General features: G+C 35.3%; 2 protein-coding genes across 2 annotated transcripts; one reads left to right on the top strand and one right to left on the bottom strand.

Annotated features, from left to right (window-relative positions):
• Window positions 1–772: 772 nt before the first annotated feature.
• On the bottom strand, window positions 773–4507 carry LOC113232870 (ribosomal RNA small subunit methyltransferase NEP1). Its single transcript, XM_026467734.1, has 3 exons — window positions 4352–4507; window positions 1890–2133; window positions 773–1112 (listed from the first exon to the last, which is right to left on the bottom strand). The coding sequence occupies exons 1-3, from the start codon at window positions 4490–4492 to the stop codon at window positions 790–792; spliced, it is 708 nt and encodes a 235-aa protein (XP_026323519.1). The 5' UTR covers window positions 4493–4507; the 3' UTR covers window positions 773–789.
• A 3609-nt stretch (window positions 4508–8116) lies between these two features.
• On the top strand, window positions 8117–13825 carry LOC113232869 (autophagy protein 5). Its single transcript, XM_026467733.1, has 5 exons — window positions 8117–8400; window positions 8596–8801; window positions 9429–9553; window positions 12645–12845; window positions 13579–13825. The coding sequence occupies exons 1-5, from the start codon at window positions 8245–8247 to the stop codon at window positions 13683–13685; spliced, it is 795 nt and encodes a 264-aa protein (XP_026323518.1). The 5' UTR covers window positions 8117–8244; the 3' UTR covers window positions 13686–13825.
• The last annotated feature ends 6032 nt before the right edge of the window (window positions 13826–19857 follow it).

Below are 19857 nucleotides of genomic sequence, written 5' to 3'. Positions count from 1 at the left end.
ATTGTTGTTGGATGTTGATTCGCAACAATGTACCCTATTTCATACTGTGCTACGTTAGCAAATTGTGGATCTATATGCCCATTTACAAGGCGGCAGTTTACTCAAAAATAAAGGACACACGTAAAAATAACTTAAGTGCGAGTGAACTTTAAGCGCGATATACGAACCGCAATGATGCACGTGCAACAAACGACTGATTGAAAAAGTGCCATCTTGTACTAATTAGCCATTTGTCAAAGCGTTAGGGGCTGCTCGTACTAATTTGGCGGATGTCACGGCTTCCGCTGAGCCGGAGGGAGCTGGTTTTTGCAATATTCCAACAAGATATTGAAAACTATTTAGTACACAATATACTTCTTAGATATTTTATATATGCTAGTGGACGTATAACTTATATACAATCCTACATAGAAGTTTTTGATTAATTTATGGTTGCCTATTATAATAAAGCTTAGGTTTTCACGGAACACAATCGATTTTCATATGGTTTGCAAGTTTATTAGATAAGTGTTACTAAGTACGTAATGTAGAATTTTTCCAAATTATTATCTCTTTAAATAGCTATATAGCGCCATCTACTGGATCTTCGGTAGACTACACTTTAAACAAGCATCACATGGCCTTAGCCCTTGAACACATATCAGCGCCATCTAGCGGTCTCCCTGTAGAAATCACAATAACAATAATCAACGATTCAATAATGATCATAATTATTATTCAACATTTACGAACAACAAAATGAAACTATGTACTAAAATATAACTATGTTTATTCCATCAACAAACTCTGTCACACAACATCCCAAACTTCTTCAAAAGCCGAACACAATTTTGAGCAAGTTAATGCAGCTGACAATGGATAATTACTAATTGATATCACGTCTTCTGAATAATCCACCTCCACCATCCCATGGGCCATTGCCCCAATTATTAAGACTATTGGTTCATCTTTTGGGACAAGGTCCCTGCAATTTTTCACCATTTTGGAACTAAATGACATTGTGATCTTCCTTACACCTACTGGCAAATGTGAAGTTACTGGATTTTTTATGACTTTTAGAAGCTTCATTGGACCATCTGACGCTCTTATAGCAAATTTGTGGAGGAGTTGCACTGTAACATAACAATTTAAAAATGAAATTAAAAGTAACTCAAGGACTACAAGTTACTTAAATAAAATTTTCAAATAAATTTATCTATTTCTACATACATAAATATACGCATATTGATAGTATTTGATATTTGACTTACTTTGTATTGACTTTTTTAAATGATAAGTTTGCTATGATTATCACATTTTGGCCAATGCCAAATATGTACAATTACCAAGAACCACAATAGTACCAAAACAGTCTTAGAGTGATTTCTCATAAATAAATCAGAATATTCAGAAACTGCCAGAGAATTTTTTTATACAATGCGTACTCACTCATAGCCCCGCACTTGGGGAACCCTGTATCGCGGATGCCATGGACACACATACACAACCACAAATTATACCCAAACTCACGAGAGAAATAAATGTAGGTCATACAAATATTTCTCCCGGCCCGGGAATCAAACCTGGGACCTCTGGGTGGCAGTACAGCATGGTAATAGTAAGTAATGGTCGTTTGGCCACAGAGGCAGTTCAAACAAAAAAAAGAATCACTCAATTACCTGATCCTATTTACATGGAACTACATTTACTATGAGAACCAACAGAACGAAATAAACTTAAGAGGCACTACGCTCAGAGAATAGTTTGCTTTATGTTTGGAGAATTATTTATTTATAATGTATATTATTTTTAATATATATACAAACATTACAGTTTCCCTTAGATAAATACATAGTCCCACAACACTGAGTATTCAGTTGGATCAAATGAATGTATGAATTAATACTAACCCATAAGTCCAGCAAATCTTTTAAAAGTCCTAGGTATTCTGGTCTGAGGGTTGATTTCAATGAGAACATTTTTCTCCGTGTGAATATACACTTGTAGTAAGCCAGCTCTATTTAGTGGAGAGTCCATTAACATCAGGAGGGATTGGTGTGTAATATCTGGTCGGCAGGAACCCGGGACACGGTCATTTTTTCGTAAAATATGAGCGTGATCATCACAGTTCAATAACTCGAAGTTACTGCCATTCTAAAACAATTGGATAAAACTTTATAATGTTAAATAGATAACAATGGCAGGAAAATTTGTAAAAATATTAATATGTGTGTGATAGAATGATGAAGTTGAAAATGAAGTGGTTGTGAGGGAAATTAATTTCTGTCTAGACATACACAAAAAATCATTACATTGTAATACAATTGAAATGAAACTTACAACCTGAGACTGTACATTTAATATTTTTAATGTAAAAACACTACAGAGTACTAAAAAAACCCACCTCAAAAGTCATATATTCACTAGTTTGTCACCCTTAGAGGTGGAATATTTTCTTCAAATTTAAACAGAACCAATCAAAATAAAATTTAAAAAGAATCATCAAAATGAGTTCATAAATTTTCATAATTGTTAATTTTAGCCAAAGTTATTGCATAACATACATACAAATAAAAAATCAGTGCTAAAGCCTTATGCTTCAGGCTTAGCAACAAAAACTTAAAAACTTTTTAGAATTATTAATATGTTTAGGAAATGAAACTATTTTTCTGGATTTAAATCGCATATGTTTCTCAAATCGCATTTGTTTTTTCAAACAAACCGACATTTTGAGCCCTTTACAGGTCTGATGGTCACGGTTGATATGTGTAACAATAGCGAAAACCTAAGAACTCTATATTAATGCGTTTGTTTTTTGCTTGATTCTATTTGAACCCCACCCATTGGAGCTCAGTCTACAATAGGTGAACCAATTTGGAAGTGATTTTTGGTGACATATTAAAATGTGCTTAGATTAACATGTACAGTTTTTTTAATTCAAATTAGTTGACAAATAAAAAAATAGAAACTACATTATCTTTAAGCCTACTTAACTAGCTGTTGTCCGTGACTTCGTCCGATAAAATTTTTACATGCATATACTACTAAAATACAAATGAAAAATATTCCAGTTTGTTTGCGTTAAGGAATAATGATACATTTTTTTAATTAAAAAGTTTTTTGAAAAATACTTTGATACCCTAACTTATCCATTTTTAAGAGTTGGTTTGGAAAACCCTATTATTATTATTATTAGGGTGGCCTCATTCAAGGCATATGCAGACCCTCATCACTGTGACCATCAACTGATCTATTGTGATCACCACTAATCACTAAGTCAGATCCAAGGCTGACAGCATTGAAGAACTGGAAGACTTTCTTGACTCTGACAGATTTTGTCCTCTGGTTGTGGCATGTGCCTTCCAATCAAATTTGAAGCAAATTGCACCACATGTTAAAGAAGAGCTCCTATACAAATTTTAATTCCCCATTTCACCCTTATTTAGGGGCAGTTTTGAAAAAATATTATATCAATCTTTTACCATTTGTATTATAAAATACTTATACTAAGTTTCAGTTTAAATATTTACAGTAAGTTCAAGGATTACTATTTTTGATACAAACAAAGTTTACCCTTTTTCACCATCTTATGGATTAAATTTGGAAAATTCCAGTCTTAGTATGTCTACACTAAATGAGATCATTTTCTACTGATAACACACACACTCATATCCCTGTATTGCGGGTGGCATGGACACACACATAGACAACCACAAATTACACCCAAAATCACAAGAGAAATAAAAGTTGGCCATAAAAATAGTTCTCCGAGCCCGGGGATCGAAAGCGGAACCTCTGCATGCTACCATGCAGAGGTTCCGCTTTCAAACTACTCCGACCACGAAGGCAGTTAATATAATAAAGTAACATATCCTCAAGACCTTACTCCTTAATAGTATAGATGAACAGTTTCCATTTAATATGTTAGTAAGTAAGAAAGTAAAGTAAGTAAAAGTAAAAGTAAGTAAAAGTAAAAGTAAGTAAAAGGAAAGTAAAGTAAAGTAAAGTAAAGTAAGTAGGAAATGTAAATGATAGATGTTTGCAGGCATGAAATCGCAGGTACAACTAGTTAGTAATAAAAAGTAGCAACATCAACAAGAAATAAGTAAAATTAATACTACTACTACTGTATAATAACATGTAACTTTGCTTTATAAATACAGCCATTTGAAATAAATATATCTTATTATTTTTTCTCGAAAACATTTAGTTTCCTAAATCACAACTATTCTAAAGTTGAGACCTAATTCTACCTTCAAAGATAATATCAACACCAGCTGCTCTAAAACTCGGGCCAAGGAATCAGCAGTCGATTTGGCATCTCTAGTTTACGTGACATTGATTTAAATAAGGCACTTAATTTTAACCTTACTTTAACAGTTTCCAGCTGCGCATTTTCCAGAATAATGATAAGACGCTTCTCTTGTTTCTTAATGTGTGAAGTTACAAGATGCTTGGGCACCGGGTCGTACTCTAAATCGTTATCTTTTGCAAGTTTCCTTTTCTTACCCATAGTTGTTTTGTTACTGATGCTCGTAACCAGACTACAGAAGAGAATACAGAATTTATAACACAGTATCCTTAGATGTATTATTATATTGTGTTAAATTAGAGACTTTTATGTAATTTTATTGATAAAGAGAAGGTACTAAAAAAACTGACAACTATAATCCACTCCACACGTGGTAGCCAAATAAATTTGTCAAAATATTTTAAATATGACATTTCCGTTCAAAAATGTGAGAATAGAGTTTTTTTTTTAAAAGGCAATAAACAAACTCTAAAAGAAAAATTATTTGTGCCAACGTTAAAAAAAAGATAAGAAATTTACAGTGTTGGGCCATGGAAAAATTTCCAAATTTCACTTTTTCCAGAAAAATATTTTTTTTTCCGGATATTTTTCCACATTTGACGTTGACACTTGTCGAAAATTGACATAACTGAACGAAAATGATTTAGGTTTTTTTTTCGTTTCTTGCCGTTGTCAAACCAGTAATCCAGTAATCAGTAATTTTATTGCATAAACAATGTAAAAATACAAAGATGAAAACTTTTAAATGATAATAACTATGAGAAACAATTGTGGACAATGTTGTGTTGGGCACAGCAATTTTAGTGGAGATTTTATTAGAGAGAAATCATCTTATACAATTTTATTTCATAATTAACGCTAAATAAAACTTTAAAAGATATTTCGAAACGAAGAACATGCGTCGTTATACTGCGAAAACCAATTATCTGGAATTTTGACAGAAAATCACTTAATTTAGGATAACGCCACAAAAATTGTATATGTAAAATGCAAACATTTTCAAATTTCGGTAAAATATAAAATGTGGAATCACAGTTACAAATTTACCTAGGATGACCATGGTATGCCCAAGAAAAAATCTTCGTGGAAATTTCAATTGTATTTACTTCAAGATCGATATTTTGTGAAATAATTGTTTTTCCCAGTATAAGGGCGATGTATGTTCAAACACATATTTGAAATTTTTCGAAAAAATAACCAACAGTAAAACGGACGGAAGGAGAACCAAAAAGGAATAAATCTGACGTAAAAATTGCACTACTCAAGTTATTCTTGTAAATGAAAGTGCGAAATGAATATTTCGCACTTTCATTATCCTTGTCTCAAGGCGGAGTTTTTGTTTACAAGTTTATACGGCGCGCATGACATTTCGTAGAGCGCTTGACGCGGTGATTTCGATAAAGGAAAAGGAAACAATCGATTCAAAGGTAGTTTTAGGGCGCATTTATTCGACACGAATTTCATCGCGCTCACCCCGTGCGGATGCCTCTCGGCCTTCGAGCGGAGTCCCGTATTTTGCCATGACAGTTAGACCGCGTCCGTCTAACTGTCATGGCAAAATACGCTCTCTTTGTTTAGCTTTCACGTTTTAACTTAAATGAGCGTCCCGGTCACGAGGGCGAGACTGGCTTGAAATTGATTGAGACGGCGCGGTGGCCCGCGCAGCAGCCGCGCGGTTGTATTATTCAAAGCAATTTAAATGTTGTTGACTAGTAAATAGAATTCAGATTCGCAATTAATGTACATGAAGGTGCTGGGCGGCCGCGCGATAACTTTTGCTTCGTAACTGGGCGCAGTGCGGCGGTATTTTTTTACGTGTATTGACAGAAGTGTTTGGCGACTTAAAAATGTCCCCACACTGGGATAGATAAAGTTGCCACAAGAAAAGAAAAACGCACTCGCAAAAACTCTTAGAGGATGGAAACAATAACCTATCCTAACCTCCGGTTACAAAAACGACCTCAAAAGTCATTCATCCCCTAGCCACCCTTAGAGGTGGAATATTTTCTTGAAATTTAAATGGGACCACGTCTGAGGTATCTTCTTTCCAACAAAACAAGAGTTATCATATCAAATTGGTTCACAAATGGCAGAGTTATCACGTAACACACATACAAAAAAAAACATACAGACGAATTGAGAACTCCTCCTTTTTTTGAAGTCGGTTAAAAACTATATACATATTACGGTCTTATCACATCTATACACATTGATGGACCATAGAATAAAAGTTTAGGGCTTGATGTGCTGTTGACGTGAGATCACAGGATAGTATGGAAAAAAGTCCATTTTGAAAAAATCATATTATATCATTCTGAAAAATAAATACTTTTTTCGGATGTTTTTCCTATAATTTTCCACATTAGACGTCAAAAGTTAAAGTTAAAACGATGGAGCCAAGACAAAGGTTTTTTCGTTGCTGTGAAATCATTTTAATTTTGTATGTACGTACGTGGCATAAAACTTCAAAAGATATTTCTAAACGTAGAACATATATGAGCCTACGAAATTATATTTTTCCATAGGAAATGAAACTATTTTTCCGGATTTAAATCGCGTATATTTGTTTTTTCAAACAAACCGACGTTTCGGGCCCTTTAGGGTAGTTTGTGTTAGGTCCAATGGTCACGGTTGACATGGGACCTGTAAAGGGCCCGAAACGTCGGTTTGTTTGAAAAAACAAATATACGCGACTTAAATCCGGAAAAATAGTTTCATTTCCTATGTGTAATAATCGCGAAAACCTAAGAACTCGATATATTTTTCCAATTTTTCGGAAAATTACTCAACAATATCACAGATTTTTTTAAACGTTTAAACGTTATGCTTTTTAAAAGAAAGCGTGCTTTTTTCTTTTATTTTTTTCCATCCTCTAAGGCTTTTTCACATATATAAATGCTTTTCAGTTTGAAGCTACCAAAATCGTTTAGAAAACGTTTAAGCGCATACACTTTTATGTTAAAAAAGCTTGCAACGTTGTGTTGAGAGCGAAACGCAAGAGTATACCACTAAAGGTTTTAAGATAAGTTTTTTTGAAAAATAACCAATTATTTTTAAACCGTACAACATAAACATTTTAATTATAACATTATTATATTACCATTTTGTTCATTGGCGTTTAAAAGCGTTCAAAAACATAAGTTGTTTAACTTTTGTAGTAGTTAACCTTAGAATAATAACGCATAGGAATCTAGTCCGCACATGCTAAGTGAGGCAAATTGAAGCGCTCCCAATGGGCCTACACGAGCGGGCGGGCCTTCAGTCCTCAAGGTCAACTTGCAACGCGAACAGCTCAAGAATTTTAGATAAAAATGACGAAATGTGCGGTAAATGAGTGTAACAATACGTCAGACAAACATAAAATAGATACTAACATCACATTCCACAAGGAAGTAACGCGTTTCAACTTGTATTTTTATATAAATATTCACTAAAACCGAAAATTAACCTGCTACTAAAACTAGCCTACATGAATTTGATTTTTGCCTCACTCGTGACAGCTCGTTTGATATGAAACTATCATTCTATGCGTTATTATGCGTTGTTAACCGTTGAAATGGAAAAACCTGCTTATTTTTTTAACGTTAAAACGTACGTTTAAAAAGCGTGCTTGTAAAAACACTTTTCACACGCTTTTTAGTGTGACGCTTAAAAAGTCGTTTATAACGTTTAAGCGCATAGACTGACCATGACCAGTGGAGTAGTTTGTAAATGGCTGAAACGCTAACCGCGAAAAACGTGCGAAAACCAAAAAAAAAAGTGAAACGGAGAGGGGGACGTGCTCTCACGGGGAATGTTTATCTGATTTTTATTTCTACGAAGTTTGTAAGTTTGTAATTTGTATGGTCTCTCTTGTGCGCTAAAAGTGCACCACATTTGAGTGCTCCTAAACCTCCTAAACATAATAAGAGGTTACTTGTGTTTGCTATTAAAGTGTAATATTAGGAGACTCAATGGCAAACGATAGAGAAGTATTGCGTGAAATTTGGGACGGAAAATTACCAATATGTTTTCAATTAGATCAAGAAGAAATCATGGAAATTCAGCAGCCAGACCCTTTCTATGTGATGGTTCCAAGGTTGAGCTACTTCCCTCTAGTAACGGATAAGGTTAGTAGTTTAAATTAAGGAGATAATTTCGTTGTTTTAGCCTACCTACAAAGATATTTATTTATGGCTCTTTAATCTTTAATTATAATTACTCTTTTTGCTGTGTTTTTGTTAATATCTTTGCGTACTCATAACATAACTGTACATTATATTTAGTATTGCAACTTCTTTATTAGTAATCACATTTATTTTCAGATGAAAAGGCATTTTCTGCGTTATATTTCACAAGAGAATGCTGACAACGAGATGTGGCTGGACTACAATGGTCAGCCACTGAAATGGCACTACCCAATAGGCTTCCTGTACGACCTATATTGTGGTCAAGATCCACAACTGCCGTGGGCATTGACTGTCCATTTTACTAAATTCCCTGAAGATATTTTATTACATTGCCTTAATAAGTGAGTGATTTCATTGAGTGCTGTAACTAAATTTGTGTGGCACGGTAAGGTAGAAGACGTTGGTTCCGGCCGGATCGAAGGAATTTTTTCTGAGTGTTCAATCTTTGTATTTATAATTAATCTTGTGAAATTGATATAACTGAACATATTATTAGAAAGCATCTTTCAACAGTGACAAAATATATTTTTTACTTTATTATGACAAACCCACATCTTCATCTGCATAGGTTTAGTACTTCGAGTAGCCTACTGTACTATACTTATTTTCATAGTTATAAAATTAGTTAACAAACCCCTTTAAAATTTAGTTTTCTAACATAACATAGCTTATGTCATTCACCTAGGTACCATCTATATCTGTATCAAAAGTGTGTCAAAATTGAATCAATGGTTTAGGTATGAAAAAGTAACAGACAGACTGTAAATAAATGAAAAATAAACAAAAATGAAATAAATTGTTCCTATTAGGACATAATAAAACATGGAAGATTTTTAATTTGTAATTAATTTTCTGTTTTATTGTATTTTACTGCCTAACAAATGATTTATTATTACTTAAACCAATTATAAATTTCAAATTAAAGAGCCAATTCAGGTATTATACTATCTGTGTGTGTATTATTTCAGAGAAGTTGTAGAAGCCCATTACATGTCAACAGTGAAAGAGGCAGACGTGCTAAAACACCGTGGGCAAGTTATGTCTACCATGCAAAAAAAGGACCACAATCAGTTATGGCTTGGATTACAAAATGGTAACATTTCATCTTATACCTTATTCATATATACGCATATATCGCCATTTTTGTCAAATACGCTAATCTGGCAAATTCCTGCTCAAAGACACTAAAAAATACCTTGTATCTCCCCTCTATCATGCTCCCCTGTTTGGTACAGTATCTATGCATTCCATTTAAAAGTTAATTTAAGCTTTAACACATACTAAAGCGACAACATAAGACAAGAATGGACTGTAGTTGCTTAGTTGTATTGTTCTTTAAAATAATCATTAAATATGAGCCATCATACAAGAACAAAGCGGGGAGTATGGTCAGGGTAAACTTCTGATTAAGAGAGAGAGAGAGAGAGAGACTAAGAAAGCTAATTATATGCTGCTGCGCATTTATCTAACTATAATTTACAGTGGCATATTATCTTAATAAAAACAAATTGTATTTTTTTTTAGTTTAAAAAAAATTGTTATGTATAATTCTGTAGAGCTAGCACAATAGGGTGCGACTTGCGCGAGAGTGACATAAAGCGCATGATTTCTATGCGAAATTAGCAGTATCTCGCGCTTTATGCCGCTCTCGCTAAAGTCGCGCCTTATCGTACTAGCCCTACTGGGGGAAAATTTCTTTAACCCTTAAACTTTGACTTAAAACTGAACTTTATTTTTACACCAAGAATGTGTTTTTTGCAATGCAATTTGTTAGCTTAACATAATATGATGGGTTTGAAAAATATGGTACATGTTTCGTGGTACGGTTTCATATAAAAAAACAGTACAATTAGTTTTTCTAAACAGCAGACACTAGAACTGAGTGCCCTGCTCATTGACTTACAAATAAATGGACGACGGGTCTAATACAAAAACCACGAAAAAAATGTCCCAAGTCAACCTATTTAAACGTAGTGATATGTAAAGGAATATGAAAAAGCTAAAACGTTGAATTTAAATTGTAATGTCATCGCAGTACTGTCTAATTTTGCTTGCTTCGCTGTCAGTCAAACAAACGAAGACTAAAGCGTGAATGACGCTCTGTATACGATTTTAACTATAAGTTCGGACACTTTTTAGTGCGGACCCGACGTCCATATAATTGTAAGTCAATGGCCCTGCTGGAGTAATTTAGACAGTAATTTTGTAAAATTATGGTCCACTGAAAATCTGAGTTGCAGCCTTTAGTCACGGTTGTGACATTAGCTGAGTGGATCCATTTACATACGTCACAGCCACACACATGACATTTATTAATTGTGAAAAATGGTGAATTGACTAAGTATTTAAAAGTTGATGTTTCGCTTCATTGTTATTGTTAATTAATTTTTTGTTTTACTTTTATTTATTTTTTATTGTATTTTATTTTAAGGGTACACAAACAGAATGTAATCAGAGACGTGGTAACAGATACAGCTTGATACATTAATAGCCTAGACCGCATTCCAAAAACAGTGTACACAGCATGATTTAATAAGTCTTAGTATTAGGTTAGTGTAAAACTACAATCTCCAAATCTAAAATGAAGAAATTAATAAAAAAAAAGAAATTAATAAATAAATTTACAGTGATTTGGGCAAATAGTTTAAAAAAATAGTAATTATATAACAGAACACAAAATGATCAAAAGCTAAAACTGAAGCGGTACACGTAATTGCGTCTTGTATGAATTAATAATCAAATTAAAAATATCGAGATGAGCATTACCTTGCTTAAGTTCATCATAAACTCAACACATTTTCACTATGGGGTTATAGAAAGAGGTATTATTTTTATATACATTAAGACGAAAAATCCTCGGCACCCGGAGACGTACTTTGGCATTAAAATTAATTTGGCTTAAAAGATCGGGACAACCCACCATAGAATGTATGATTTTATGTAAGTAAAGGAGTTCATTAAAATCTCGCCTTTTTTCCAATAACGGCACCTTAAAGTACTCAACCCTATAGGCATACGATTGCAGACTTCGCAGTAAACTGAACCTACCACAAACTGCTCTCAAAAATGATTTTTGAACTCGTTCAATACTTTGCGAGTGAACATCATAGAATGGTGACCAAATTACACAAGCGTATTCCAAAATTGGCCTAACTAAAGCATAGTAAAGTCGGAACAAGGTTAAAGGCTTTTTAAGACCCTTCGAAGCACGAATGATAAAACTCAGCATCTGAAACCCTCTGTTAGTAACATAATTAAAATGTGTATGGAAATTCAATTTTGAGTCTAAATAGACACCTAAATCTTTCGCCACTTGACTACGTTTCGATTGCTGTTCTTTTATAGTATAATTGTACTGAACTGCCGAATGTCTTGTGGTAAAAGTGATAGTTAAACACTTCGCTACATTAAGTAATTCCTAGTGTAGTAAAGCAAAGCAATCTCTAGTTTCCCTGATTGTACGATATAATTTCATATCATCAGCATTCAAGAGGCAACAACTGTCAATGCAATCAACAATATCATTTATAAATATATTGAACATTAGTGGCCCAAGATGAGAACCTTGGGGAACTCTCATAGCTATCGGAGTTGGCACCGACAGATGACCTCTTATAGCGACAATTTGATTACGTCTAGTAACATATGATTCAAACCATCTAAGTAAACTTCCGTGAATCCTATAATCGGAGACCTTTGCACACAAAAGTTGATGATTTACCCGGTCAAAAGCTTTTGAAAATTCTGTATCCACTGCATCTATCTGACGCTTATCGGCAAAAGCGGAACAAATATAATTTTTGTAAACAAGTAATTACTTATAGTCGATCTGCCCGCGATGAAACCATATTGTAATGGAGTTATTTGTTGTCTAACATGATTATACAGATGCAAGTACACCAGCGACTCAAAAAGTTTGGCCAGGCAAGACAATATGCTTATTGATCGATAATTTTCACATTTTACTTCGCTTTGTCTTTTTTTATTCTTTCTTTTTGTGTATCTTTGTGTTGTGGCGTTGTAATAAATGGTTTCTATTCTATTCAAAATGATAATCCTAGATGAAGATATTCGCCTGATGCCCCGACGCGGAAATTTGCCACACGAAGGGATATTTAATCAAATATCATTAAAACCTGATTAATCAAATTAACAAAGTAAACCTCTTAATGTGACCTTTACAGATAAATTTGACCAATTCTGGGCAATAAATAGAAGACTGATGGAGTCCCACGGGGATACTGAAGGCTTCAAACACATTCCTGTAAGATTGTATTCTGATGATGGCATCTGCAATCAACGACTAGTCAGCCCAAAGAATAGCGATGGCACCAGAAAGGTGTTGCAGCAAATGATCTCTGAACTGTACCCTGACAGGTCTGACGGTAAGTTGCACTGCCAATTTTCTTTTTCTCTCATTGAAGAGAAATCACGAGTTTAGTCTTGAAATATCTTTGACAAGTTGATGGGCAAATATTAGGAAATTATGTCATTTGAATCCCATTTTAATCTTAAGAATACTCAAATACAAATTCAGGTGAAAATAATCGACTTCAAAATACGGTAGTAACAGTAGGGCTAGCACGCCAGGACGCGACTTGTGCGAAAGCGACATGAAACGCTATTCTTGTATAGAGATCTCGCGCCTTATGTCGTTCTCGCGCAAGTCGCGTCGTGCTAACCCTAAGTTATCTTGTAATTTTTTTAACTGGGATAGTGTGTGAAAATCCGAAACTATAGGAAGGACAGGGAAACTGACTTAGGAACCATTAGATCTTTTTTGAGAAAACTAATTGATATTGTACATTTTTTAGTCAAGCGTGAGTTGACCATAAAAATGACTTATATTGACAATTTTTTTTTCAATCCTGATCGACTCAGTTTCCTGTAAAGATCATCTCATTGTATCGGAAGATAAAATCGGGATAGCAGGAGTTGATCAAATTGAATAATATCTTTTTTTACCTCCGTTACGTTATCTCCTCATTTTGTCTTGGCCATCACTTCCATGCCACCCTGTATATATGGAACATGGTCTGTGATATGGAAGCAACAAATAATTGGTAAATTTACTGCAGTCTCATTTGGATAAATTAATGGTTTTATCTTTTGTTCCAGTTAAATTAAGGACACATGGCATAACATTACCATCAGACACACCCCTTCAATGGCTATCAGAACATATGAGCTATCCAGACAACTTCCTACATTTGTGCTTGTGTTAGGAAAATACAAATGACTATATTTATGCGTGATGCTCTAATATTCGTAAAATACTGTGTAAAATAAAATACATAAGTTAACACAGATAATATAACACTAGTACTAGTTACCTTATTTCGAGTCCCAATGAAGAAATAAAACACAAAAAAAAATTCTTAAGTAGGCTATTTATTTAAAGGACCTGATTTTACAAGTAGGTTACATGGAACTAGGCCTCTAATAATGTTAGTGTTACTGTTACTGGGAAAAAAATTGTCTTTTGGAGATTTGGAGATCAACATTCGCAGAATTTTTGTACTGTTACTAACTGGATCTTGTACAGGGGTTGCTCTATGGAAATAAGAATTTACAAACCCATTTCTGGGTTTGATTACTCAGTTCAATTCTCACAATAATCAAATTAACATTTAAAGCTGTATTATGTAATAAACCCAAATTAACAGTTACATAAAAGGTTTTGTAACTTTATCTACAACGAGACCTGTACCCCTCGGCCCTCGGCCTGCGGCGCGTGGTCGGGTTCAGTTTACGGGGTGTGTTTATGCTCTTCGGTGGCAGAGCAGTTAGTACTATGGGCGCTTGATGAGGAGGTCGATTCCCGATTTGGGCCAATTTAAGAAACGAACATTTCTAAGTTGGTTTTGGTCTGAGTATTCTGGATTATCGTTGTTTTGGTATTCATAGTACAGGAAATTCAGCAGTAGTTTGGCATTTTTTCCCCCCTAAATACTTCTCGTTGGCATAGCTTTTAGAAAATGGAATCTAACAGATATGGTTGAGATACAACGACGCTATAATAAGTATCTCATTTCCACTACATCTGGAAGTATGCCTTACATTTTTACAATTGTGAGATCTTGTACTCGTAATCTATTACGCCTCCGTATATAATTACTTTGACTCTTGACTTTGTTTAAAAAAAAAGCTCTTGGATGGCGGCCATATTTAAAAATTACAAAAATATATTATGTGATTATGACCACTAATTATTATCAAACAATCTTAGAAATCTTTTCGTGCTAATTTTCAGTTCGAGCAAAGCAAGTTACATAAATAAATTACGGCTACGTATATCGAAGAACAGCGGAAACAAAATTTTTACCCCAAATTATGATGCCATGTCATTTTCAGTCGAATTAGAAGAAATTTGTATCTATCGCCAAAAAAGTTTATATGATAGCCATATTGAAAAATGGTGAAAAATAAATTTTAACCGCTAATTATTATTAAACATTCATAAAGACCCCGACATGTCCATTTTCAATCGAATTAGTGCAAATTTTTATTTGCCACTAAAAAAGTTTGTATGGCAGTCATATTTAAAAATGGCGAAAAACCAATTTTGATCCCAAATTATTATCAAGCACTCCTAGAGACCCCCATATGCCAATTTTCAAAAATGAGCAATTTTTTTTCTGCCGCCAACGAACGCTTCTATGACGGCCATATTTGAAAATAGCGAAAAACAAATTTTGAGCACAAATTATTATCCGGCATTTCTAGTAGCCTTCATGCCAATGCCAATTTTCAGTCGAATCAGAGCAAATCTCTTTCGGCAGCTTCTTTTAACGAAAAAAACACTTATGTAGCAGCCATATTAAAAAGTGGCGAAAAGAAATTTTTGACCCCCAATTTTGATTAAGGACTCCTAAAGACCCTCGCATGCTAATTTTCAGCCGGATCGAAGCAAGTTTTACTTCGGCCGCCATTTTGAAATCGCCATCTTGATTTTTTTTAACTCTGGCAGTTGACCAGTGTTACCCTCTATGACATTCCTTCTATTAGAGATCTAATAGTTTCCGTGATAGGAGGCTTTGAAATTTGTATGGCGGCCATCTTGTTTATTTGAATTTCGAACATTTTTTACTTCCCGCGGAAATTGACCAGGGTGTACTTCATAAAAATGCACAAATATTCACTCCATATATTATAGTTTTTGCAGGCCGTTGATCACTCTCATATTTTCCATATTCATCCTCTCATATTTGATTCTTTGCTTTGGAGCCTATCCTCGTACAACGGTATAAATATTTTTTTTCCACCATATCAGAAAGTATGCGTTCTATTTCTATCAGTGAGTAAGAACTTGTAGCTTTATATACAGGGTGTCCCAAAAATAACACGCCAGAGCGACACTGTGGGTAGGTGAGCTATATACCTACCAGAAAAAAATATTTTGACCCTAGTAAAAGTCTTTTAGTTTTCGAGATATAGGCCCTTTTTTATTTTTTTGCAAAAACTCTACTCTTTGTTGGGTTTTATGCTATTATTGCCATGGTTAGCTCGAGATGGTTGTTATTTTTATTTTTCGAGTATTCTGAATAGTTTTTCCAGGTACAGCAACTAATATTTTACTGAGAAATATCATAAACTATGAAAAAAGTGATTAATTTGGTATACCTCGTACCCTTGTTTAAAAGTTAAACATTAACTTTGAATAGCTAGTGTGAAAAAAAAAATTGTATGAAACTGAATTTATAAACGATCTTAAAAACTACTCCACTTAATGCAGAATCAGGAATTGTACAATATTATTGAAATTTTTGACAAGAACTTAGTCATTTAATTTTTTTTCGACATCAACACCCTTCTAGCCGAATTGGTTTCTAAACAAAAATTGTGTTAAATTATTGAGCTTTATGACTAACTACTCTGTCGCTAGGCCCCAGGTAGTAAAAAATGAGCGAGAGGTATGACCCTTATTTGTTATCTCTCTCGGTATCGGTCGCCAGGTGGGATCGGGTCGGGTTGGGCCCGTAGTACCCGTTAGTACATACCTTTGTGTTTTGTGCTACGTACGCGTTTTTCGTTTTATCGCTGCTTCCGTTTCTACACTTTCGACGACTTGGCATCACTTTGGACTTTGATTTGATAACGATCGGAAAAGGTTTTTTAGTAATCATATCAATAACTTGGCATTACTTTGGACCCTGATTTGCTTACTATTTGGACCGTGTTGTTTGTGTGTGATCGACGGCTATGCCTCCGGATACTGCCTTTATACAGTTAAAATGGCAGATCAACAGAATATCGTTGGAGCAAACCCTGAATTCACCCATAGTGATTACGGTGACATGTACCTAATTTACGGCGAAACTAGACGTGTTTCTGCTCGCGGCATCGTATCGTTAAATGCAAGATTAGCAGCAAGATTGTATGCGGTAAGATTTCCTAACCGTAGGCCACCGACCCATGAGACCATAATAAGAGTGGATGCTGCATACAGAGAGGGTAGGAACCCTGGCCATCGTGGTGGAGGCAGACCTCGTACCGTCGCAGACGAAATAGTTTTGCAGGAAGTGTCAAGAGATCCGTCCACTTCAGTTCGCCTGATAGAAAGACGGACTGGCATTTCAAAGTCTACGGCACAGCGAATTTTAAAAAGGCACCGATACCACCCATACCATATTCAGAGAGTTCAAACTTTACTGCCGATCGATTACGCTAAACGCGTACAGTTTTGTCAACAAATGCTTCAAAAGCACAGTGAAGACTCCAACTTTTTTAATACGATTTTGTGGAGTGATGAATCAGCATGTCGCAGAGATGGCTATGTAAACCTCCACAATATCCATAGCTGGCAGTTAGAGAACCCGCACGAGAGAAGAGAAGATCGGTCTCAACACCACTTTAAAATTAATTTATGGACCGGAATATTCAATGGGGAAATATTTGGTCCAGATGAACTGCCTCCGACTCTAAATGGCGAAAATTATTTAGAGTTTTTACAAAACCATTTGCCAAATTTTCTCGAAGATGTGCCAATAGCATTACTAAGAAGAATGTGGTTTCAAAATGATGGGTGTCTAGCCCACTACGCTCGCGACGTCCGAACGCACCTCGACCAGACGTTCCCACGAAGATGGATTGGCCGATTGGGACCAATTTTGTGGCCACCGAGATCACCTGATCTGAACCCCCTCGACTTCTTCTATTGGGGTGCTTAAAAGATAAAGTTTACTCCAAAGCTATCACTACAGAAACCGAACTACGACGACAAGTCTATGAAGCAGCTCGAGAAATTTCTCAAATGAGTTTGAGGCGTCTCAGAAGCTCATTCGTCAAAAGATGTCGCATGTGCATTAGAGTCAGAGGGAGGCAGTTTGAACACTTGCTATAATATCTAATAAAAATTACATTATTTAAATTGTATTGTTTTATTTTCCATTAAGTAAAAACGGCGACAAATCAAGCGACACACAAAGGCACTCTACCACGATATTAGTAGCTAAATCCGCATGCTTTTGGGAAGTTTGATTTGTCATAGTTTGTTTGTACCAGTTCAGAGAGAGAAAGAAAAGCCTAGTAACTATCTCACTCCTTTATTACGAATACAGCGTGGGAAAAAGATTGATGCGCCGTTACCTAGCGCTTAGCAATTAATTAATTTAAAAGTTTAAATTTAATTTTGTCTAGAAACTGATTAGGCTGGTAGGGTGTTATGACGAAAAATAAATTAAATGACTATGTTCTTGTGAAAAATCTCAATAATATTGTACCATTCCTGATTCTGCATTAAGTGGAGCAATTATTAAGATCATTTGCAAATTCAGTTTCATACATTTTTTTTTCACACTAGCTATTCAAAGTTAACGTTTAACTTTTTACAAGGGTACGAGGTATACCAAATTAATAACTTTTTTCACATTTTATGACATTTATCAGATAAAATATTAGTTGCAGTACCTGGAAAAACTATTCAGGTTACCTGAAAAATAAAAACAACTACCATCTGGACCTAACCCTGGCAATAGTAGCAATAAACTCAACAAAAAGTAGAGTTATTCCAAAAAAATAAAAAAGTGCAAATATCTCGCAAACTAAGACTTTTACTAAGGTCAAATTATTTTTTTCTGGTAGGTATATAGCTCATCTACCCAGTGTCGCTCTGGCGTGTTATTTTTGGGACACCCTGTATATAACTAGAAGACGCGCGTTGCGCGAGGGCTTTCTTTGAGACTCGTGTAACAGGTTAGGAGTTAAACTTCATATTTCAGTAGAGAATCCTCTTTGGTTGAGTTTGGATGGGAGGAAGCAGGGTTATTGACTGCTCCAGTTTAGTTATATGTAGGGGTAGTTGATATGATCGCGTCGAGTTGTATCCTTAAATATCTCAGAACAAACCAGTCGAATATCATTGACAGCTGCGAAGATTCAGAATAGTCAATTTCGTATGGTCGCCATCTTGAATTCGTCATATCAGAACACTTTCGGTTCTGGTAGAACCTGACCATGATCCTTGACAACTTTTATTTGAGAATCATGTGCCCATCTCCGATAATTGAGCGAACAGCCTCTGTCCCACCTGATCCCCCTTCTAGCCACTATTCCTGTAAATCATTTTAAACAATCTCTATTCCTATTGGGAGAACAGTTACCTAAATGTCTACGTCAGTCAGTAGTAATCGAGCTACCCACATTTTGCGCGTTGTGCTGGACCACTAAAGCGGCCCACGATGTCTTTGTGTTAGGTTTGTGACTGTTTGCTAGTTATAGTTTTTGTTTCAGGATTTGGTTTTGTAAGGTTACATTAGGTGGGAGGGATCAGTGTATTGGTACGATCGCATCAAGTCGTATTTTTAAGTCGTCATTGTCGTTCGCAGATACATACTACGAGCCTCCATACGCGATCGGATGTCAAATTTCAGTCGGATCGGAGCAGTTTTATTTCATTTTGAGTGCGCCGTTTTGAAATTTTTTTACCTGCAATCAGCTCGTACTATTCTGTTACGACACTTGTTTGAGCGCCTCTCATCTATCTCCAACACTCGCCGAGATGTAGGCCTCGGAACATAGTGGTCTGTGGAAAATATATGGCGGCCATATTGGAAAGTGGCGGAATCAAGAATTTGACCGCAAATCCGTATTACGGGCTCCCAAACATGGAAGAATATAAAATTTCAGCCGGATCGGAGTACCTTTTTGACGGGCCGCCATCTTGAATCGGCCATTTTGAAAAATTATTTCGACAAGCAGTTGGCTCCTGTCGCCCTCTATTATATTAGTTTGAACATTATCTACCTATCTCCAACAGTTTCCGAGATACAGGCCCCCAAAGTTTGTATGGCGGCCATTTTGTTTTTCGAACTTTGATTTTTTTTTCACTCCCTGTAGAAACTGCCCAGGGTGTGGATAAACATTTGTTTGGAGACTGAACCAAGATACATGCATACC

This window comes from Hyposmocoma kahamanoa, unplaced genomic scaffold (genome assembly GCF_003589595.1).
Source record: "Hyposmocoma kahamanoa isolate Upper Pololo Valley unplaced genomic scaffold, ASM358959v1 78, whole genome shotgun sequence".
Taxonomy (NCBI): Eukaryota; Metazoa; Arthropoda; class Insecta; order Lepidoptera; family Cosmopterigidae; genus Hyposmocoma; species Hyposmocoma kahamanoa.
The sequence above is the reverse complement of the archived record's forward strand: the minus strand, read 5'-3'. Positions and strand labels throughout refer to the sequence as shown.

Excerpts from the sequence above, each read along its gene's own strand:
- LOC113232870 (XM_026467734.1), bottom strand. The coding sequence starts at position 4,492 with ATGGGTAAGAAAAGGAAACTTGCAAAAGATAACGATTTAGAGTACGAC. Across the intron at positions 2,134-4,351 it reads CGCAGCTGGAAACTGTTAAA|AATGGCAGTAACTTCGAGTT; the intron begins GTAAGGTTAAAA and ends CAATTGTTTTAG. Across the intron at positions 1,113-1,889 it reads AAGATTTGCTGGACTTATGG|TGCAACTCCTCCACAAATTT; the intron begins GTTAGTATTAAT and ends GTTATGTTACAG.
- LOC113232869 (XM_026467733.1), top strand. The coding sequence starts at position 8,245 with ATGGCAAACGATAGAGAAGTATTGCGTGAAATTTGGGACGGAAAATTA. Across the intron at positions 8,401-8,595 it reads TCCCTCTAGTAACGGATAAG|ATGAAAAGGCATTTTCTGCG; the intron begins GTTAGTAGTTTA and ends ATTTATTTTCAG. Across the intron at positions 8,802-9,428 it reads TTATTACATTGCCTTAATAA|AGAAGTTGTAGAAGCCCATT; the intron begins GTGAGTGATTTC and ends GTATTATTTCAG.